General features: G+C 39.7%; 2 protein-coding genes and 1 long non-coding RNA gene across 8 annotated transcripts in view; 2 read left to right on the forward strand and 1 right to left on the reverse strand.

The window, feature by feature from the left end:
• The window catches only part of THADA (THADA armadillo repeat containing), a 154,694-nt gene extending 152,569 nt beyond the window's left edge, over window positions 1–2,125 (reverse strand). For 2 of the 3 annotated variants that reach the window (XM_068185846.1, XM_068185848.1), the window contains exon 1: window positions 718–813. In XM_068185846.1, coding sequence (XP_068041947.1) covers window positions 718–793 — 76 coding nt within the window. In that variant the 5' untranslated portion in view covers window positions 794–813. Of the gene's footprint in view, window positions 1–717; window positions 814–2,061 lie in introns of those variants that run through there. The other variant, XM_068185845.1, reaches the window with a different exon arrangement.
• Window positions 2,126–4,183: 2,058 nt separating this feature from the next.
• On the forward strand, window positions 4,184–7,106 carry LOC137471470 (uncharacterized). Its single transcript, XR_010997641.1, has 2 exons — window positions 4,184–4,797; window positions 6,828–7,106. It is a non-coding gene; the product is annotated as an uncharacterized lncRNA (long non-coding RNA).
• Window positions 7,107–8,894: 1,788 nt separating this feature from the next.
• Window positions 8,895–23,847, forward strand: part of PLEKHH2 (pleckstrin homology, MyTH4 and FERM domain containing H2) — a 51,346-nt gene continuing 36,393 nt past the window's right edge. For 2 of the 4 annotated variants that reach the window (XM_068185849.1, XM_068185851.1), the window contains exons 1-2: window positions 8,895–9,038; window positions 13,361–13,490. In XM_068185849.1, the coding sequence (XP_068041950.1) occupies window positions 8,959–9,038; window positions 13,361–13,490 (210 nt within the window). In that variant the 5' untranslated portion in view covers window positions 8,895–8,958. Of the gene's footprint in view, window positions 9,039–9,915; window positions 10,032–11,921; window positions 12,026–13,360; window positions 13,491–23,847 lie in introns of those variants that run through there. The other 2 variants (XM_068185850.1, XM_068185852.1) reach the window with 2 other exon arrangements.

The following is a 23,847-nucleotide window of genomic DNA, read 5'->3' on the forward strand; positions in this document are numbered from 1 at the left end:
GTCCCAGCTCTCTCAGCCTTTCCTCATAGGAGGGATGCTCCAGGCCCTTCATCATCTTAGTCCTTAGCTGGAGTCTCCAACATGTCCATATTACTCTTGTACTGGGGAGCCAAGAACTGGATGCAGCAATCCAGGTGGGACCTCACCAGTGCTCCCTCATAATAACTTGTATTACTTCATTTTGAGCTTTTTACAGTAAATATCACTGGAAGTCTGTCTCATCAAACAAACAAAAAAAAAAAATCCCCACAGTAGAAAACACCATTTGAACAGGAACTTGAAAACAAATTAACAACACAAAACACAAAGACTGGGACAGCAACTTCCAGAACTTCCAACCTCTATCATTCTATGACTCTTGGAAATTCAGTGTTATCCCACATATTCAAGCTAACACATCAGATATCACTGAATTACAGGCCTGCAAGTAGGATTACCAATAGGACCTTCTACTACCTTCCCACCTCAGATAATACAAAGTAAAGAGTTTTCAAATGAAAGCCACTATGCTCTAAACGGTTTTTTTGACTCTGCCACGGTAATAAGTAATTGTCATTACAAAATAAAAACAAACCACAGCAGAGCAAACACATCTACAACTCACTAAACAAAACCACTAGAAATAAAACATAACAAGCAAAAAAACAGATCAATTTCAGTAACTACTCGAAGGCAAGAGAAATCACACATTAGTTAAAAAAAAAATACCCTACTTACTCTGAAGTTTTTCACGCTGATGATGATCAAGAGAGAATGCATCCACCTGAATTTCCTTCTTCTTCTTTAAAACCATTTTAGCTGATTAAGAAATGCCTGCTTAAAAAAACAAGTAACAAACAAAACAAAAAATAAAAACAACAGGTCACATGGTTTTAAAAACATAATTAACAAACATTTCCTACAATAATGATCTTTCATTGTCCTACTGTCTTGAAATGTTTGTTGCATTATCTGTGCAATTTTTCTCAAGAAAATAGCTCTCTTTAACAACTTCAGCTATTTCCAGCATTTCATCCAAAATTCCCCCAAACTTCACGATGCAATATGGAAGCAATAGAAAAGGGGAATTGCTGTACGCATGACATACTGTCTCACTGGAGTTTTCACTGCACTCCTTACATAGTCCGTGGCATGACCCCTTTGAAACATCATACAGAAGGAAGGAATTAATGCCACAAAACTTCCCTTGCTCAGTTTTGCTGTTCAAAACTCATTCAGCTTGTATTAATGTCAAGTAAGAACTGTGCAGCAAACCAAACAGCTCTGCTATTATGCATGTTACAAATAGCAAGTTCTTTTTTGAATGGCAATGGTTATTTAATATGTGCTACAGCATCACTGACTCGAAAGCGCATTATCATGGAACAGCTGAGGTCGGAAGGGGCTTTTGGAGCTCATTTGGACCAACCTCCTGCTAAAGCTGGGCCACCTGAAGCCAGCTACCCAGGCCCATGTCCAGGTATCTTTGGAATGTTTCCAAGCATGGACACTGCACAGCCTCTCTGGCCCACCTGAGCCAGTGCTCGGCCACCTTCACTCCACACCGAGTGCTTCTGATGGTCTCAGAGACCCGCCGTGTTTCAGTCTGTACCCATGGCCCCGTGTCCTGCTACGGGCCACCACGGAATGGAGCCTGGCCACACCTGGCCACACCTGGCCACACCTATGGCTGCCCATACTCCTGAACTCTGGTAAGCCCTCCAGATCCCCTATCCCGCGCCACCCGTGGCGCCCAACGCGGCCGGCCCCAGCTTCTCCGGGCGCTCACGAGCAGACCGGAGCCGGCCCGCCCGGCCTCAGAGGCGGCCGCCGCCGGGCCCCGCTGCCCGCCAGTGCTCCGTGCCCTCCCCGCACGAACAACCCCGCACCCACGGCGGCACCGAGCGCTCGGATGGACCCCGGGCCGGGCCACGCCGCCTCCGGCACCCGCCCGGAGCCTCCCCCGCCTCGGCGGCAGCGCGGGCCCGGAGCACGGCGGCGCCCGCCTGGGAAAGCGGCCGCAAACAGAGCGCCACTGCAGCAAGCCAGGGAAACAGCGGGGGAACACCGTCCGCCCCTTACCCGAGCGGACCCTCACCCGCGGCGCCGCGTCCCTTCCCGGTGCCCGCACCCCGCCCCACCACGTGCCGGCCGCCGCCAACCGCGGCGCTCCCCGCCCCCGGCCCGGCCCGGCCCGGCCCGGCCCTGCAGCGGCACCGGCGCCGCCTCACGCCGGGCACCCGGAGCGGCCCGGGAGCCGCTGCTTCCAGGGCTGCTGCGCGGCAAGGCCGCAGCGACTGCCGCCTTTCCCTGGCAAATACTTGTCCTAACTAAAAGATGAACCTGCGTGAGTACCGAGTCACAGAATCGATCAGGTTGGAAAATCCCTCTGAGGTCATCGAGTCCAGCCCGTGACCGACTGCCGCCAAGTAAACAGACCCACGACACCGAGTGCCACGTCCAGTCTTTCCTTACACGCCTCCAGCGGTGGCGACTCCACCACCTCCCTGAGCAGCCCATCCCAATGTCTAATCTCCTTTCTGTGAAGAAATTTTTCCTAATGTCCAGCCTAAACCTCCCCGGTACAGCTTAAGGCTGTGTGCTCTTGTCCTATCTTCGGTTCTCTGGGAAGAAAGGCCTGACACCCACCTGGCTACAGCCTCCATTCAAGCAGTTGTAGAGGCTGAAGATGTCACCCTTGAGTCTCCCTGTCCTCCTGGGTAAACAACCTTGTCTCCCTCAGTGGCTCCTCATAAGATATGTGCTCCAGGCCCTTCACCAGTTCTGCTGCCCTTCTCTGGACTCACTTCAGAGTCACTGGACTTTGTAAGACACAACTGTCTTTCCTTATATTAAATGTATTCTCAACTCTGGAACAAACTGGTAGTAACTTTGGTGTAGCCCATGATGGCCTTAGCTTGTGTTTCTTGCCAGTAGTTACTGTCCCTCCTCAGTTCCTGAATGTCCTCAGCAGATTTAAATGGATGCTCTGTCTTTGGGAGCCTAATCTGCCAGGTGCCCTTGCTGCACACAATGGCTGGTCGGCCTCCTTCCAGCTATGTTTCAGAGCCAGAGGAAGCAAATGCTATTTTGCATCCAACACAAATCAAACTGCTCTAGTTACAAACCCTGTATCTAAGGAGCAGAAGGAGGCTTGACTACACACTTCACAAAATTCCAATAAACTTAATTCGAAAAGTGTGCTCCATTTGTTTTCTCATAACCATATCTCTTGATCCTTTTTTCCAACAGTCCCTAATTTGCCACCACTTCCACATTTTCTAAAATTGTAAAATTATGACCCAAACCCAGCTATTTTTTTAATATAAGCATTTATACATTGGTAAATTTTCAAGTATCTGAAGGGAGCCTACAAGAAAGATGGAGGTAGACTATACAAGAGCATGTAGTGACAGGACAAGGGGAAATGGATTCAAACTAAAAGAGAATAGGTTTAGATTCGATGTTAGGAAGAAATTATTCCCTGTGAGGGTGAAAAGACACTGTAACAGGTTGACCCAGAGAAGCTGTGGATGCCTCATCCCTGGAAGTATTCAAGGAGCGGTCAGATGGGGCTCTGAGCAAGCTGGTGTAGTGGAAGGTGTCCCTGCCCGTGGCAGGAGGGTGGAACAAGATGGTCCCTTCCTACCAAACCATTCTATAATTTTATGATTTTTAGATAGAGAAGATTTTTTTTTTAAGTTTTCAACATCTTTGTTCTGTGCTTTTCACAATCCTCCCAGGTCCCATGTGAATATAATTTATGTAATAATTACATAATTTGCAAGTCATAGATTATCAAATGGAGACAGCTTTTCCTGAGTCTGTGAGTTCTATCTAGCAAAGATACAACTTTTTCACTCAGTGTGAAAATGGTTATTGCAGAAGTGACTACTGTAAAAGGGCAGCTCAACATAGCAGTCCTGCTTCCATTAAGATTTAAGAGCAGCAATGTTTAGGTAAGGAAAAAGTGGAAAATATAGCAAAAGTCATTCCTTGCCAATTGACTTTCACCCAGCAATGATTCTTAACAATCTAAAGCAGCCAGAGGCCATTAGGGTCTGCTCTTCAACACACTTCTGGATCCCTCTTTAGCACCGAAGGTTCACAGTGCCTTCTGACTTCTGACATGGTAATGGCCAAAGGAATTGAGAAAAGGTTTAACCACATACAAACATATAAAAAAAGTAATTTGAGTTTTTTGCTGTTTTGTGGTCAGCCATTTCAAGGAAACTTACACAGTTATTTGGCACTACCTGTCCCAGTGACCTACTTTAAATGCTGGATTATCTTCAGCTCAGAGAGAGATTGGATGCTCTTAAGTGATTTCACCTTCCAGAAAAAAATCAAACAATTATCCTCATCCTCACTTAGTGCAAGCAAGGTCTCCAGCTCCTTCAGCCCAGTTCAATACCTACATATTTTACATTCACTGTGATCCTCTTTCTACAGACTGGCCAGTTTCAGGAAACCTGTCCAAAGTTCCAGCTCTATGTATTCCAGCTCATTTTCTGTGACACTATTACCAGTAACTTTCTCCTTTCCAAAAGAGCTTTGCTCTCCCCAAGCTTTTCCAGTTACGGGAAACATCAGTGCCAGGGAGCTGTCAGGTAACACCTGAAGAATCCACACTTCCTAGTGCAATGAAAGCAAAGAGGCATCTAGAGGAATGAAATGATAACATGCAACACCCACACACATCAATTGCTCTGTTCTCTAAGAGCACCAAGTTTCCAGTACTCAAAATACTTACTCAGAACTAGCTCACACACCAGTGCTCACCAGGCAGGGGTTATGAGACTTAACTACCTTAAAAAGGTAAGTCACACTGTTTTCATAATATCTGATCTGCTGGTAAGGACAACAGACCTTTGAATTACTGATGCTGTGGCTGTGCTGTGCTCTGCTGTGTGCCACAAATCTTGCCAGAGACCAAAAAAGCCTCGTAGCATTAGAAATTGCTAGGGAGAGAATAAAAATCAAGTAAGAAAGTATCACTATGTCGTTATATAAATATACCTACACCTCAAACACTGCATGCGAAATGTGGTAGGACTGCCACAGGTGTGAGGTAGGATATGAGAGATGGCCAAAGGTAGTGAGGGGCATCTCTCTGTGCAACCCTTAAAGTAAATTTGCAACTTTACTCTGAAAGAGACAATGGAATATGACAGAAATTTCTAAGAACATTTTGCATTATCTCTGCAAAAATTTAGGGGTAGCAAGTGAAACAAGCAGGTGATGTCTAAAACCAAATGAATTATTTAAACCATGGCAATCACCATCTTAGGACATTTTGGAACTTGAAAATTATGTTTGTTCAAAAGCAACTGGACTGAATCAAAAGAGAAAAAAAAACCAAGAAAACTTTCAAATGACAAAACTTCTGGCTCACAAAGTCCCTGAACCTCTAGTGACTGGGACAGTATTCTGGAGTAATGACACTTCCCTGGGCACTGTCTGAGGACAACAATCAAGTGAGTGGGTACTCTACTAGCTGATCAGGTACAGCCATTTTCACTAGGATGTCTCAACACATTTCTGCAATTCATCAGAAGGCTTTTTTTCCTAAGCACTGGGTTTATGCTCACAAATTTACAGTTTTAACAAATCAACATCCACCATTGAAAATTCTCCTCAAAAGAAATAATCTAACCCATACACAGAAACTTTAATGTTTAAGCTGTACATTCTAGCCCTCTTGAGCTATATCTGTGCCAGTAAGTAGAATATTTTCTATTTTATGTTTCTTTCAGATGGAGATGACTATATCATCATTTGAAAACTCTCAGAAATTGATTATGTAGAGCAATATAGAATTTTACCACTCTGTGGCGCCAGATAATTAAAAAGAGGTTGAGCTTTTAAAGGGAAGCCATGGATCTTCTCATAAACTGTAGTTTTCCTAAGTAAAAAAAGCCTTTATTAGTAACTGAAGTAACCCCAGATTCTTCTATCCAAAGGTATCAAAGCACAAATACTAGAGGTTATTTAGATAAAATGCCACTTTTCTGTCACTGAAAGACTAGTCATAGCCTTGAAAAAGCAACACTTTAAGTCATCTCAAAATAATAATAATTGAACAGGAATGATCTTTCTCCCTTTCTCTCCTCCACTTAAATTATACCTTTAAAGTTTTCTGTTAAGAGAGATACTTTTAAATTATTTTGACTGCTGCCTGAAAATGATCAATTTATTTATATCACAGTTTTGTAATTGCAACTAGTGTAAAAAAAGGAACCTTTTTCTCTATTGCAAGTCTCAAATATATATGTCACCCTTTCAAGGAATCCACACAAAAATTAACTTACAGAAGACACTGTATGATCTAAGATTTTAGAATCACAAGATGTTTCCTGGCATATATGTCCAACTATAGACACACATACCAATGTGAAATACCTAAACTTAAATGGTTTCAATATTTATCTATGTGAGAAAAGACCAGGAAAAGGTCCTTTTTTCATGAAGGGGTAAGGTCCTGGTCCAGCATGTCAGAATGACATTCTATGTATGCAGAAAAGTCTCATAAACCCAAAATTTTACATTCTGGTTGCAAATTTGATGACAAATTGATCGTCTCTGGAATGAAGCTGGTGGCATTTTTTGGATTAACTTTCACACACCAGAGTAGATGTTTTGCAATACAATATTCATAACACTTTTTACCAAATGAGGTTAGTGTTTAACAAGACAACCAGGAACTTAGAACTTACTTTCTTGCATTAAGTCAATTACAGACAGTACAAAGTCTGCAACATCTTCAGCCCATGTGGAGGCTAATATTTAAAATTCACATTACAGAGGGAAATATTTCTTAATGTTCTGACTTTGGTTCACTTCTGCAGGGAGCCAGCTAACAAATGATCACTCCAAAGTGCAAATACCTTGCAGTTTGTTTGTACAATGTACTGTGTATCAGTATTTTGCATTTCTCCACATATTTTCAGGAATGTGTGCAGATTTATTACTGCTTGCATGTACCTTCCATTAGCAACAACAGTAAGGAGGAAGAGCTCTCTTCTTGAATCTCTGCTTTCATGTTCAATAATTTTCTATGTCTTTGCCTAGAAGATTTATGGCTTTCCCCCTTGCTTTCTATTTACAAAATAAAGTTGTATTTTGTATTTTTGTATTTTGTTCTATGCATCCCAGTTGTTCTACTTGTAATTCTATTCCCTTCAGTAATGGAACACAGATTCTAGCCACCTCTACGTCCCAGCTAAGGGCAGTTGAGAGAAAATTCTGAATATCCCTATTCCTTCTTCCAGAATATTTTTTCAAGCGTCTTTCTCTATCAGTATCGAGAACTCCATCACTGCAGAGCATTTTTATTACTTTGAGGGCAGTGAAAATGTGAATCCACCAGACAAACTGAAAGAAACCCTCGCTGAGTGAGCAGGCTTTGCTCTCCCTCTTGCGGTCCAAGCACGTCATTCCCGCAGCCTCCCCCAGCTCTGTCACTGCATTCAAAGGCTTTGCGCACGCTTGGGAGCGAGCGTGTCGCTATTCGAGCAAACGATATGGACAAAGTTTTCATTGAACGCCAATGCTAAATCATTTTGTATTGCTCTCGTTAGGAACCAGATGATGATTTTGATTCTTCTGGCTGAATCTTGTAACCCAAAGAAAGGTTTTTTCACCTCGTGTTTTTAATGCAGCGAACACTAGACCAGAGGCATCGGGTGGAACACAATGCACTCCTCGCTAAAAACCAAGCGTGTTTTTAACACTCTTTTCAGCGACCAGTGTTTAAAAAATACATGAAGCATTTAGGAAATTACCAGCAAATGAAACTGTTTCAGAGAAGTTGTTTGGATACTCTAAGGTCACTGCAAGCGGGTGGAAAATTGGAGCCTGTACTGAAGTGAATAGGAAAAAATGAAATTGTGTGTATAACCAGATGGGGAATATTTGAGCTTCTAAAACCTGTTTTTTTTTTTTTTTTTTTTTTTTTTTTTTTTTTTTTTTTTTTTTTTTTTTCCCAAAAGAAAAAAAAACTGCACTTTAAATGACTCACAGATGTGAACAAGCAGTTTACTCTGCACACCTACATTATAAATAACCCCCAGAGGAATGGTGCAGTGTGGTTTGTTCATGCACCAGAAGAGTCTGTGAAATATTTTGTCTCCATAAATCATAATCCAAACAAAATAGAATCCTTAAATCTGAGTCCAACGTGTACGAGGAAGATTCCTCTACGTGCCAGGCAACGCACTAATTACTTCTACCAGATACTTTGTAATACTTCAGTCAGTTTTCTACAAGAGACAGAGACGGCTGGTTACCTGACATGTACTGTCAGCTCTTTTCAGCCGGAGAGGACCAAGAGCCTGCTGCCAGCACGACTCAGCAGCAGATGCACCTGCTGCTTTATCCCGGCTGGAACTCAAATACAAAGTGGGTTATTACCTATGGATAGGGCAGCTCAGCGAGACCCATTTAAACTGTAATATCCCCAGCACTGCCCCGGGGACCGCACGGTTCCAACCCCCGGTATGTACTTGACAAATGACCTTTCACAAGACGTGTAATTTACACTTCAGTAAGCTCCAATGTTGGAGTCAAGGAACTGCAGAGCAAGCGGATGCTTCTTCCTAGCATCGTCTTTGAAACTAAGAGGAAAACTTCCTAATTCACAAAGGAACTTTAAAAACGGCGATGGGAAAGGGGTATGGGCAGGCCGTCTATTCCTGGAACCCCTCCGCCAGCCTTGCCCTCGAAGCCCTCCAGCCGGGTTCCATCCCGCTCCCCGGGACGCCGTCGGGGCCGGAGCACGCGGGGGAAGCGGCGGCTCCGGGAGCGCATCCCGCCGGCAGGGCCAGCCCGGGAAGGGCCCCGGCTCCGGGCCGCTCCTCCCGCCGGCGGCCGGGGCCGCAGAGCCGCGCAAGCCCCGCCCGGGCGCCCCGCCGGGGGCGGCCCCGCTGCTCAGTGGCCGCCTCGGCCGTCGCTCAGGCGGCCGCGCCGCTCGCCGCGGGGATGGTGGGGCGGGCGCCGAGGGGCGCGGGTAGCGCCCACAGCCCGGACGGCGCCCGGCGCGGCGAGCCACGGCCGGCCAGGTCTGACCTCCCTTTCCTTGCCCCCTTCCCTCCCTTCGCGAGCGGGGCCGCGCCCGGGCCGGCCCCCGGCCCTTCCCGGCGGGGTGTCGGTCCCGGCGGCGGGGGCGCGGCGGGACAGCCGGCGCGGTGCCCCCCGGGTGACACCGGCGGGCGGCGGGTGGCGGAGGGTGATGCTGGGTCAGATCACCGCGGGGTGTCGCGTCACGGCAGGACTCCGGGCTGTCCCCAGGCGGTGTCCCCGCGGCTGGGGACTGGCGTGCCTGAGGTCCCCTGAGGTCCCGTAAGGTCCAGGCTCCTCTCGTCCCGTTGGCAGTGCCGCTGCCGCATCCCTGCCGTCCTCCCAAATACAGAAGAGCGAGAAGAACACGACTCCCAAAGAAACGTGCAAAACTATGATACTTTTGAGATATCTGCACGGCTAGCTTTCAGAATTTCAAGAAATTAAACTGGGACATAGTGTGGCGTCACACTGCGACTTAAAAATTGCTGTCATCAGGAAAAGGACATAAAATGATCTTGCGTGCTTTAATCTTGTTTGCTGCACGCATTTGACACTGGGAAGCCGAGCAGCAGTGAGCTGGGAGGGGGCAGCCTGGCCCCTGAAATCGGGGTTTGTGGGGGTCTGAGCACGGGGCTGGCGTGGGCAAGCACTGGCGGACTGCGTCACTTCACGGGAACAACCTCATCAATACCGAAGCAGCAGAAAAAGCATTCCTACCTCAGATTTTGTAGGAAGCTTTAAATAGCGTGGGCAACAGTTTGAGCACAGAATTATGCAAAATGAGTCAAATGGAAAATAAAGTTACCAGTGTTTGGAGGTGAGTAAGGGCCTTGGCCAGCAACAAACCTGAGAATGACTTCCTTGATTCCTACACAGGTCCACTTTGTGTCTCATCATTTCCCTTCTCCAGTCCAATCTTTATGGCACCAAAAATATTTATAAGTGCTGAGTTTGGGTGAAAAGATGGAAGAAATGGACTTGAAATTCAAGAGGTATGGTCCAAATGTATTTAGGCCACTAAATATTTCAGGATGGTGAAGGGAATCCACTATGTACTGCACAAACCCACTCCTGTTGAAACAGAAGAACTTTCCAAAGCTTCTCCAGCAGAAAGGACATCCAGAACATACAGACAGAATAAGAAGGGTTTAGTTAAACACTGCATTTTGTTAAAAACAGAGGAAAACACTGACAATGTCATAAGGAATATGTAAATTTCTTTTAACACGCTTCAAAAAGGTAGAACATTGTACCCTCCCCCCTGAAATGTATTTTGATAATTTCCAAGCAGACGGCAAAGAAAAGGAAATTATATCAATCCCGTTGGGGAGAATGTGACATTCTGACTTCTTGAAGCCTAGAAAGAGGTTTATAAACTTAAAAAATGAAAAAGACAAATTGAATCTTTCCAGACTTGTCAAACTTGTCTCAATTAATTTTTGATTACATAATTAGAACTTAAGGCTTTAATGTGTGCTTTTTTAGTTTACTTTTCAAAAGATTTAACTTTCTAAGACTCAGGGGAAACGGAGGGCTTTGTGGTGGGAACTGGAGCAGGAAGAAGGGGCGGACTCTGTGTAGGTTTGAGTGCTGATTCAGAGTACTCTATTAAGCCAAGAGAAGATGAACTCATTTTTATCCTCCCTTGGGGAATCAGACAAGAAACAGGAAGTCATTGATTCTAAGTAAGATCATTCACTCTGCAAGTGTAAACAGTGTGTTATGTGCCTGTAAATATTTCCAGAACCCATTGGCTTGTTGGAAAATACAAAGTAAATTATTACAGCCTCTAGCGAAGAACCCGCAATAAAAAGAGTTACTTTCAATCTTTTTATCCATAATGTTTATGCAGTGGAATATTAATGAGTTTGGACATTGGGAAACTACTTGGCTGGACACACTGTTCACTGCCAGAAATCCATCTACTCAGATGTTTTGTCTGTTGAAAGACAAACATTTTTAACTCCACCCTGTAATATTGCACCCTATCAAAAAGCAAAAATTCTTTCATTACTTGACCCGTTTGTGTTTTCACTGCCACAAACGCTGAAATATTCCACTGTTAAGCAGATGTTGGCCTCGTCCATGTCTGTTTTATGTAGCTGCAATTAGTTAAAAAGGAAAAACCTAAAATATCCTAAATAGTCTAATAACATGTTGCCACTCCTCATTACTTAGGAGACCAGAACCCAGATAAATTTGCAGCAGCTGAAACTCCTTCTCCCATCCAAAACAGGAGAAGCTGCTGCTTGGCAGTGCCACCTTCCCCCCTTGAACAGGGGGATTCTGGACAAGCAGAGACCATAGTGGATTAGGAACAGGACAACAGTGAGCAGTTTGCTTCCCTGACAGTCCAGAGAAATTTCTGCTAAGCTTAAAAGGAGAATGGCAGAAAACACCAGAGGTGTCTCGGTCACCTAGGAGGACTGCAGTTGAAATGCTTGTGTTTAGAATGTGGGTGTTGTAGGATCAGCTTAGGAAACTATTTTAATAATGTACTTAAATCCTAGTGATTCCTTAGGGATTCTGGAGTGGGAGATTCCTGAAAAGGGATAGTTGTAACCTCTGGTTTAGCAGCTTGAGTCCTGCAGGACCAAAGGAATAAAGAGCGAAAAATGGAGCAGTTATCTTCAGACAAGTGATTGTGGAAAAAAGTTACAAATGTCAGTTTTTCTTTCCTAGTTTTCCTTCTAAATTAAGGTATAGAATGAAAGAAACAAGGAGTTTAGGGTATGAGAAAGGAAAGAATGTTTTGAGCCAGGGTTTTTCACCTGTTTAGTTAAAATGAATTTGAGAGTCACATGAGACACGGGAATTTAGAAGAGAAATAGAAATATTACTGTAGCAAAGAAAAATGAAGGACTTTTTGGAATCTGGCTAATGACTTTGATCTGTCTTGTGGTGCTTTTCCTTTTTTCTTCCTGTTGTCAAAAACAGCGGAGAAGATAAATTCATAGGTGTTTGGTCTCCACCTGAGGGGTTTCATGTGGGACTGCCTCTTCCAATGCAGGGAGGAAGGGAAGTGCTTGAAGCTGGGCTTCTGGAGGCCTGGGATAGTCATGGGAGGGGGGCTCTCAGTGGTGTCACTTACTCATCTGTCTGTGTCAGGACTTGCAGTGTGGAGATCTGTATTAGCCTTAATCTTCCTGTATCAGCCTCCTTCATCATACTGAAAACAGTGGCTACTTGCCTTTCCTCATCCATGTCCCACTGTTGAGGTGACAAACATGCAATATAACATTATGACTTGTAGTTCTTTCTTTCCAGTGGCCTTCCACTGAATGCCTTTTTTTACTTGTTTATTATTTTTGAGATAAATTGGATACTTAGGAGCTGTTCAGGCTTTATTTTCAAAGCCAAACCTAAGTGTCCAGAACCCTGCAAAGGCCAGACCTTTACTTAGCAAGGGAATTTTGGACTGAATGGTTACATTCAGCCATTCACTTACTCTATTAAACTGTCTACAAATACTTGGAATAAAACAGAGCCCAATCCTTCTGCTTACACACAGATGATTTTCTTGGCTTCACAGACTCAAACCATGATGAGCCAGCTCTCACCCTAAATAATTTTTCCAGAAATGCTTGTCCAGAAGGGCACTGAGGCTAATTTCCAGAAGGCATGAGCAGTTAAATGTGGATAAAAGCACAGAGTTGAGGCTGAAACATGCCTGAACTGGGACGTCCTGAGATCTGCGTCAGAACGTTCTGAGATCTGCAACAGCTAATGCAAAAAGATTGTTTTTCATGTGGGAGGTCCATTAGAGACCATTTGGTCACTCTTACATTTGGAATCAGAAACTTCCATCTCATTAAGGATATTGAATTTTAAGGCAATTTGATTAAGCAGAGTTTTAAAGGACTTTTAAAAGAGTGGTCTGCCAAACATTAAACTTGCATAAAACCAAATATGCTACTAACTCACAAGCAGTTACATCTATATAAAACATTTGCTAAGCAAAAGCTCAGTTCCCTACAAGACGCTCCTGAGTAAGAAAGAATAAATGCAGTAACTGAAGATTAAAATGTGAGATGTGTCTCTGCTTTTCAAGGAAAAATAATTACAGCCATAGGATAATTGAAGAAATTAAAATACAGTAAACCTAAATATTATCAACACAGATTTCAGAACTTGATAGTTATGATAAGGGCCTCAGAAAACTTAACATACTTTTACCATGTTTTATGAAACTGTACTTGTGCAAAATTTGGGGGCATTCTTGAGATTTATATAAAATAGGTTAGTATGCATATTAAAATAAAGTCAGACATCAAATACAGACTGAATTTGACATGGAGATTTTTTCCCCTTCTTTTTCCAGCATAAATATGGCTGAACTTTCAGAGCCAGAAGGTACGGTAAACTGGAAGGAAAGATGTTTAACTTTGGAGTCACAGTTAATGAAATTTCGTCTCCAGGCAAGCAAGATCAGAGAACTGTTAGCAGAAAAGGTAGGTCTCGTGGGATGAATTTTAATAATGTATAAATTATTTCATTTTATTATGGGGGTCGATCAGAAGTCATGGTTTGGGATTACAAGTACTGAGATTTTTTTAGAAGGGGAAAAATAGCTTTTTACAATAAAATATATGGAAATCATATACGTTTTAGTGCTGTGAAAAAATTTTACATATCAGAATTGCCAGCAAGAAATGTTCATTTTCAAGAGCACACTGGCAACTCTCCTGCAGAAAAAAAAAATGTATCCAGTAATTACTTTTACAGCACTGAATAATATTTAACACATTTATTAAGTATTTGAGATGTGATTTAAGACACAGAAATCATCACGGAGAAAATCCTGAAATATTATTTTCCTCAGTATTCCTTAATATATCATATAATTTACCAGACTTCATTTTCTTATAAGAAGACATCTCCAACTATGGCTCATCATCTGAGTCTCTGGATCAAGAAAGTTCAAAAGTATTGTATCATTTAATTTGAAAAATATTGTTTAAATATTTACTTTATTTTTCAGCAGGGAAGCATTTCACTTGGCATATTCAAATATGTGTATCCCAACAGTCAGTTTTAATTGAGCCCATATCTGAAACATAAAACCCCCACCATTTTATTTACCTGGTAACATTCTGACAGAACAAGGCAATTAAAAGAGTACAAGAGACAAAAGATCTTAGAGATTTATTGGAACTGTGTCATCATTAAGACTAACTTCAGTGAATTTACCTATAATACTTAACCACATGCACCCTAATTTTGCTGTTACATTTTCTATTAATTACTACAGACATCGGACTTACAAATTTTATTACAAATCAATAGCTGGTTCAACTAAATCATCCAGTTCTTGACTGAATAAAATGTGGCAATTTATTGCTATTAATTTTATCTATTCATGGCCTTATTTGTTCTATGGAGGCACCAACCTCAATTTGAGATGAAAAAAAAATGGAATAAAGAAATTTAGTATTTTCTGTATTAGACTTATTTTCATTATGTAGGCATGAATATTTACAGAAGTATAAAAAAAACTTCTAATAAATTTTTCTTTTCAAATAATAATTATTATTATATTCTAAATTCCACTGAAATTGTATTCTTACAGCTAGTACTCTAAATAGTTCTGCTTCGACATAACTAAAAATATTGCTGTTAGAAAACAGTGTAGTTGAAAACTCTTAATTTTTTCCTAATTCTGCAATTTTTCTGTATGGCAAATTCTTATTGAAGAGGTATTGCAGAATACTAGGTTTGGGAAGAATAATGAACTGTGCAAAAGCCATTCTTTCAAATTTCATTTAAGAATTAAAAAAAAAAAAAAAGGAGAACTACCTGTGCCTTTCATTGTAGTTAGCAAGGCTCAGAGATGAGCAAGTTATTATCATTAGTCTTGGGGGAGAATATCCATCCAAGAGTACCATCCTGGCTGCCGTAACACTCAGCAGATCACTGGATGCTTACACAGTTAGAGCTGTTAGGTCAGGGGTATCTGCTCTGTCTCTTTACCCCATGTGGATCACTGCATTTTGGGATGGAAAGTGGCTAAGCACTGGACATGACTTTCCTGACAACCTTCTAGCAGCCATTACTACCAAGTTTTATGCGGCTGCTGCTGATTGTCATTTTGGCAACCAAAAAGTTAAGATTCATGAATGGCACTTCACAAAACTATGTAAGTTTTTAGAAAGATTTTAGAAATTTGAATGCTTTCTATTTGACTTTTCACTTTGTTAATTTACAGCTTGCATTTACAGGCTCTTAACTGCTAGAAACACCCTCTTAAATTAATAGCAATGTATGCATAATCATATAATTTCAAATATCAACACGAAAAACCCAAACAAACAGAATAAGATGGATAAAACCATAAGTCTTCAGCACTGTGCTCAAAATAAAGTATTCAAAGGCAAATTACGCTCTCATCTGTGAGAAATATGACTCTGAAATAGATAAAAAAACCTTCAGAAATTATGTTACTGCCCTCTTGTTTTAGTTTGCCCTACCATTCTCAGAAATTTCAGAAAAAGCAAAGTGGTTACAGGAGTTACATGAGAGAAACATTTTTTGTTGAAGACCACAGTTCCAACAAGTATTCAGTTGGGATAATTCGACATAATACTCTGCAGTGCAGAGCATTAGCAAACTTCATGAAAAATGATCTTTCTCCTTACTGTGTCACTTTGACTTTTTAATACGAATCTTTCACTCATTTACTGGAATTCAGTTGGGACATGTATAAAGTCTGGTCACAGCTTAATAAAATTTGATCATACTCATCTGCAAATTTAGAAATTTGGCACAATTCAAAAGCAACCATTTTCCAAATGGGCAATAAAATCTTTGCATGTATTTCTGAGTTGGTTTCATTTGCCAATAACTCAGTAGTTATTTTTTCACGTTTTAATTTTTGAAATTATACCAACAGCTCTCAGTATTGGTCAAAGGAAAGATACACTCCCACTAGTTTGAAATTCAGCTGCATGGGATTGTTACTCAAAAATATATTTGGGAAATAGTAAAGGGAGTAATGAAGACCCAATTGGCCAGTAGTTGACAGTCATCCTGATACTAATGACAAAATAATCAGGTGATATCAGGTCCTTTCTGGATTTGTTACTTCTTGTAGAATGAAGCACATTGGCAAATGTGTCAGAAATAATTCTCACCCTTACTTTGATTAGCACAGGCCTATATTTGTGGTTTTGTTTACAATCATCTCTACTCTGTGAAATGTGTACTGAAACATTGAACAATAGCAGCAGACAGTGTTCCACTTGAAAGCAGCAACAAAATCACAGCACTGTGGTGTGACAGACGTAAAACCCTGTGGGTATTATGCTATGTAATTGTTGTAGAAAACAGAGGAAAAATGATACTGTGACAAAAACAGGGAGTCTGTACAGGAAGATAAGAGAAATGGATTGGTGGTAATTCTCCAGCCTTCCTCCTCTGCCTGTGTTTGAGAGGTATCTCTTCAAGACAGTATCAGGGAAAGGAGTTTACATCCCATTACCCCATGTGTATGACTTGCTGGAAACTGCCATTGGGTTCTTCCTCTTGTTGTAAAACAGTCTAGAATCAGATTTAAATAAGGGATGTCTTGAATCTAGCCATTTCCAATATTTGTATATGGATTCAGGCTGGATTAATTGAAGTACTTTTCTTATACACTAGAAATCAAATACCTTTGCAAAGTTATTTTATTTAATAGCACCTCTGCAAATAAATGAAGAATTAACATGAAAAGTCTTGAGTATATTATTCTAACGGATGTGTCATGATTCAGAACAACAAACTATTGACTGTGTTCTGTAAATTTAGGAAGTAGTCATCCTTGAAAATCAGCTGAGGAGTTTGAGAAATTTGCATTGTAAATGTGTTGCAGCAGTACAGCTACTGGAGCTTTCATTTTTTACTGAACTTGAGGAGAAGAGAGAAGCAAGGCAATATACAGTATTTTCAGAAAACATAATCCATTCCCTGTTATTTGTTTTTAATATTTTTTTCATTTTGCCAAGTAAGTCTATATTTATAAATCTAATGTGCAAAGAAAGAGACCTTGTTGAAGTTTGAAGCAGAAGCTGCTGCTGTAAGTGGGAGAGGTCTTTACAGGAATTTAAGGAATGATGTTAGAAAGAATCCTAGTAAGCCAAATTTAGGATGGCTGTGAAACTGAGCTTTAAGCAGAAGCCTGTATTTTAATGCATCTTGAGTCTTACGTATGTGAAGAGTTTACAAAAAAAACCTTTGTGGAGTAAAAAATTACACGTTTCTACTGCAAGTTTAGCTTCCAGCTGGCATTTCATGTCACAGAAAAAGTTGGTGACCTTCATTAATTTCCCAGTAAGTGCATTTTTCACCTAGAATATGCGTGCAACATAAGGTGTAAAGTTGATGTTCTTTCTACCTCTAAAAAATAGTTTTAGTAGGAGAACTACATAGCTGTGTTAAATTCCCACTTGGCAGCCTCCACTGAATTTCATGAGAACACATAAGGACTGAATATGGCACTAACCCAAATGCTGTGTTATGGGCTGTCCTGTAATACTCAAGCTTCCTATGAATGTCTCCAGGTTTGTTTCCTGCAGTGCTGAGGGTCATTAAGTTATGCTTTAAGTGGTTTTCAACAAATATAAATAATTATGAGAGAGAATTCTTTTCATGTGTACATTGTTTTAACCTTCCACTTGGCTATTCTCTGTATACTTGCTCAGCTAGCAACAAGTGTGTACATCACAAATGTAATATTATTTATGCTTTCTGAACAGATCATGAAAATTGAATAATCAATTTTTAGGCTAAATACTATTTTCAATATATTCCGAAGCATAACACATTTTGGACTTTGTCTTACAAACTAGCAGCTAAATCCATGTCCCAATGTATTTTTATTCCTTTCACAGTCCTATTTATGGTATGTCATTTGACATTTGAAAATGAAGCAGATGCAGTCTGTTTTGTTATCTCTGGCATGGCAATTTCATGTTTAATGTTTTTGGAGGAAGAGTCAGTAACTCATTGGACTTATGCAGCGATTGCCAATATAAAAATTGTAAAAAAGCACAATGAGTATTTCCATTTGCAATCAAAGAATTATGAAGGGTACAGTGGAGCAGAATACAATTGAACAAAAATTATTCAGGTGAAGGTTATTTTTCAGTTTTTAGTTGTCCTTAAAATTCTTCTCATTGTGGGGAATAATTCAGTGCAGTTAGGAAGGTACAAACAGGAGAAAGCCAAGAAAGTTAAGGAGAATAAAAGTTTGTATGAATAGAGTAGTAGGTTTGTTTACACCCTTTTAATACCTACATGTTTCTTATAGGTTCATTCTTATCCCTTACTGTTGTTAAGGTTATGCTATGCCTTTTTAAATGGTGGAGCTTTTTTTTGTTTTCTTGTTTTTGTACATCTTTAAACGACATTCTTTCTAAGGAGGTTGAAAATGGAAAAAAAATTTAAAAAGAGAACTCAGGAAGCAATAAATTAGTTATTCTTGTAGAGGCGTGGCTGGGTAATGGCATGGAGAGCACAGCCTTTGCTGTGAGGCCAGAGGATTAATATCTCCTCTCTGGTGATATTCACTTCTGTCCCAGCCCACCTAAGATGGGGAAGTTGATGGAAGTTGTGGAAACTGTGATAGTGGGTCCTTAGGCAATCTAGTACTTGTTTAGCATTTCACTTATGGGAGCTACAGAATTTTGTTCCCCATTTTTGATGATGAGAACTCTTTTTGCTCGTTTAATTTTCATTTCCCTGGGAATGTACTTTCTTGATTTAAATACCTGTTGTCTTGTCTTTAAAGTGCAACATGCTGCCTTATATATATTTCTGGGATTTCTTGCTCCTTTACCATGGGTTTCCAAAGTGTCCCATACACTTCAATGCCATGAATAAATTCAGTTTCAGTCAAGTTTTCTTTTTTTTTAAATGTTGGCCACCAGTGGTACCTTTGTTTCTCAAGCCATCACCTCTCAGGCAGTGGCACATCCTGTTTCAGGTGGACGCTCATGTTGTAGCTTTAATCAGAAGCCACAATTCAGGGAGACACAGGTAGCAGAAATTCCTCAATTGCAGTACAATGATCAGTACAAAACAAAGCAGATGAACATATTCTTGATATATGTTTGTCTTTTTCATGTTAAGACCTATTTGAGACTTCTTTCTCCTTGCCTGCCAAAGAGTTTTGGTACCTTCTTCCCTCTCACTGAACAATATCTTCACTCCTTTCAAGATTTTGAGTGCTATGATAATGTCTTTGCTAAGAGTGGCCATCTACCTAGTTAATGTTTGATTGTGTCTCTGCAATTTACCTATCAGGATAAGATCTGAGTTGGGAAAGATGACTACCAGAAAGAGGGAATTTCCTAGTGTTTTACCCGGCTTAGGAAAATTCTGTGACTGACATTGGGAAAAGCAGTTACTGAGCCAGCATTACATGCTGCTCAATTGTCCTTCACTACACTGCCTCCTGAAATCCCACTGCTGAATTTAACTTTTTTAAATCTCTATGTTTGCTGGCAGCTGTCCTAGACTACCAATTCTGGAAGACTTCCCTCTCTGGGCTTTTCTGTGTTATATTTTTAAGTTATATAATTTCTCAAAGAAATCATTAATTTTGCTACAATTTTCTGTGTTATATTTTTAAGTTATATAATTTCCCAAAGAAATCATTAATTTTGCTACAGTGAACTCAACTGAGATGTGGAAGATTGTTTTTTCATATGTACTTTTCACTCATTTAATGACCACCAGAAAACCTTTTGAGCTAAATAATTCTTAAAATCATAAATTCTTAAAATCTCAAATAATTCTTAAAATCAATAATTCTTAAAATCTCAAAAAAAAGAATTTAAGAATTTTAAATTCTTAAAATCTTAAAATTTCAATACATAAAAATTTAAGTATTGAAAAGAACTTGAAAGAAGTAAAATAACTTAGTAGTAAAACTGGTCTCATCAAGGAGAGCAATAGAACTGTTGAGCCTGTTTTTTTTCATTTTGGAAACTGAGTAAATAGAGACTGATAAGTTCTGGAGGTTTCATTTTGTTCTAAGGAAAGGCTTTTGTGCTAAGCACAGCTCATAGGAATGAGCTGAATTGCTAAAAAGGAGAAGGAAGAGAAGCTTGCAATTAAGAAGTGACTTTTGCCTGCCTAGGACAGCAGTGCCAGAAGTTGCTCCAGTTAGAAGTGAACAGTTTTGCAGTTCTACACATGCAGATTGTAGAACTGCTGGTCACCTGCAGAAGTGGATGTGTGTCTCGTTGTGCTGTGTGTACGTGTATGCACACATAGATGCAACTTTGACAGCAAAGAATTAAATTGTTTTTACATTCCCTACATTTGTGTGACAAAATAAAAAGGAATTGGTTACATGGCAAATTTGCAGATGAATGGTTGACAGTGCTTTCTTTGTTCATGAGAAAAATGGTAGCCTTTTACCTGTTAATTGGTATTAAAAATGAAGAAGATGGGAGAAGAAAAACCATGGATGAGTGCTGAAAAGTGGCAGCTTGCAAACTGCCAGGTTGTGAGCCTAAGCTGTGTTGCAGTAGTCACAACCTAGGCGAGCATTCAGGTGAGGTAGGAGGAAAATACAAGGCTGTAGTTTTCTGGATTTAATCCAGGTGGCAAATTCTTTATCTGACTTCTTTTTCATGTAGGAAATAATAACAAACCATAAAATTTCATATACATGCTTTGTCTGTAAGTAGCCTAAGGAACATTTCAGTTTGAGCCCCATTGAAACTTAGCCTTTAGTGTTAGCCCTTTTGGGGAGATCTGTGACAAAAAAGAATATTAGGGTCAGAAAGCAATTCTTCATTTTGAGAACTAAAAAACTGAGTTTCATATTGTTCTAGGGAAAAGCTGTTGTGCCAAAATACCAATTTTTCACTGAAGGCATATTTAATTTTATAAATGCAGGTGGGTCTGAAGTATCATTTCCTAGATTATATAACAAAATGGATTTCTACTAATAAGTTAAATGCAAAGCTGTTCAATTAAAGATGTCTCTTTAATTACTGTATTTCCTTTGAGATACAAAAATCAGTCAATGAAAAACAAAGTATTTCTTTCCCAAGGCATGTGCTCATTCCTTCTTTACAAATGATCTTCTTGTTTATTTTTCCTATGAAATGTTAGTATATTTATTTTACATTTCTTTTGTTTAGGTGTTTTGTATATATGGCTTAATTGGTCAGGTCATATTTTAAAGTTTTTTGTAACTTATAAAGATCTACCACTGTCCTTATAGAGAATACATAATACATAGAAGAGAAATGTCAAGGCAGAAGGAATAATGTTGGAAAAACTGGAGAAACATACCTAGTAAATGAGTTGGAGAACTAGGAGGAATATTACTGTATTTTCCTAAGCTAAACTACTAGAAGAGAGAGCTTTTTGTAAAAGAGTAAGTCATGCTTCTAGAACAGTTTTACCATTGCTTTTAACTAAAAAATATTATGCAAGGCTTTAAATGACTGTGCACAGCATATTGTAACACATGAAAACTGGTTGTCATCAAAGCCATTGAGAAGCAGATTACTTGCTTTTAAGAAGTACTGACTTTTCTTCTGGAAATGCAGAGATTTGTTGAAATATTTGGTCTAAACATAGGAATATAGAATAAAAAGGGTAAATCTTGTTCAGATGTAATACCTGGCAGGCTTATTCTTCAAACCATTTATAAACTTAGCAAGTATCACACACACACACACACAGAAAAACCTTCAGATCTTTTGTCCTCGTAGCTTCTATTAGAAGGCACTTCTAAAATCTTTTTTACTCCATGTGAAAAATGAGTGTCTTCTAGTTGCCAGCTTCTGTGTATTCATCACCTGTTTATATCTGCTGGCACCTTTGAAAGACAGTGTTTGTCCCTCAATTGCTTCTCCTGTTTCTTTATTTACAGAAGCAATGATATACCCATGTCTCTGGTTTGGTAAGTCCTGTGTGGTATGATGACTGGTAGCTCACTGGCTCACTGTATCTAAAAATGGGCAGATTTACTGCCTTTTTTTTTTTTTTTAATGGGGAACATTATTTTTCAGCCATAGATAGTTTGGACTTTTTTTTCAGATGATGAAGATTTGAAAAGTTGAAGTGCAAGGAAAACAACAGACTCTAAACATATAATTCTCAAATCACTGGAAGTTCTGCATTTCATCAACAGACAAACTGTTCAGAAACATTAGATTTTAACTCATTTTTTTCTTTTTAAAACTTTGAACTATTATCAACATGGTTTGAAAGGCTTACAGAGAAGTGATGCTTTCCTTTTTGTTCATAATTGGTTGTAGTTTTTCCTATATGTATCTCAAAAAGATTTCCAAAAAGTATATGAGATACAACCATATTGTTTGTAATATTAAAAACCAGGAGGCACTATATTATGCACTGATTATAATGTAAATTTCAAACATGAATGGGACAAATTATGTTGAAAATTGACTTGGGTAAAAAATAGGACTTTGTTCCTACACATAACATTTCTCAGATTTCCAAAAGAAACTAATTACAACAATTTCATTTTTAAAATAAATTGTTCCCTTATAAATTGTTAAATAGCTATTTCAAGTAACAGGAAAGTCATCACTTTATTGCTGTAATTTCTCTCTAATACACACAATAGGGATAATGATACATATATGTACAAAAATGAAAGTCTTTATACACATATATGCATACAAAAGGTGTATTTTTGAAATTTGTGAGGCGTGACTTTTGAGTTTATACTTTGCTGATTTCATGTCATATGTGCTTTACTCAAATGCAAATTTCTTTACTTGCACAAAAATATATATGTTCAACCTTTCTGAATACAGCCAAGAAACTTTCAGGTGACCCTTGAAAAGGAATCACTTTATGATTTTCCTTTGTATTGTACAAAATTCCCAGTGACTTTGTGTTGTACTTCAATGTCCAGACCTCCAAGGCAGTACACCTCTGTTTTTATTGCTGCCATGTTTCTTCAAAACACTGGCTATTTATTCACATGTGGCATTTCTCTGTTCATTGTTTGAACAAAAATAGCTCAATTTGATGAGTGTCAGATGTAGAGTAGTTACTTCCTTACTAAGTTTAAAACCAAATCTGTTTCTAACAATAGAAACTGTTTTCTATAATTCAGTAATTGATGCAGTATGCACTAATCTGTTTTCTGGAAATTGTAAGAGGATTTTTCACTTAAAGACAGAAGGAGAAAGTGCAGGTTAAAGTAGCATCTGTTCTTCTGTACCTGTGTTCTTTATGTCAATATGCATCTATTTTTTGTATATTTAAGACTGTAAAATAAAAACCAGCATAGATTATAACAGGACATCTCTGAATTCTTACTGAATTTGCACCAATCCAATGTGGGTGACAAGAACAATTCCTTACAAGAGGTGTGTTGAACCGGGGCATTCAGCATGTTGAACTGCTGAATAACACAGATGAAGCTGAAGACCCTTTAGAAATTTTGCAAATAAAATCTCACATTTAGTTATTGCCAGGAAGCTGGTTGACATATCCATATTGTGAGACCACACAAGGATTCTTAGCACACCTTCTTGAAACCTTCAATAGTTAACTACTGAAGAGGCAAAAATAGACTTTGTTCTTCCCTTTATAATTGTGGAATGATCTTTCACTTGGTAGTATTCTCTCAGCTTCTTTAGCTCCTGGCTTTACGTTCATCTTAGCAACAGCTTTATTCATATTCTGTGTCCCAGTAGTCTACATGACCAGATTATTCTCTTCCTAGTCCTGTGCAAGTGTGTATTCCTGACAACAGGTGCACCGTGCAGTGTCAGTGCTCCGCTGTGGAAGGAACGTGGGCCTTTAGTGCACTGGATTCTCAATGAC

The sequence above is a fragment of the Anomalospiza imberbis genome, chromosome 3 (assembly GCF_031753505.1).
Source record: "Anomalospiza imberbis isolate Cuckoo-Finch-1a 21T00152 chromosome 3, ASM3175350v1, whole genome shotgun sequence".
Classification (NCBI taxonomy): Eukaryota; Metazoa; Chordata; class Aves; order Passeriformes; family Viduidae; genus Anomalospiza; species Anomalospiza imberbis.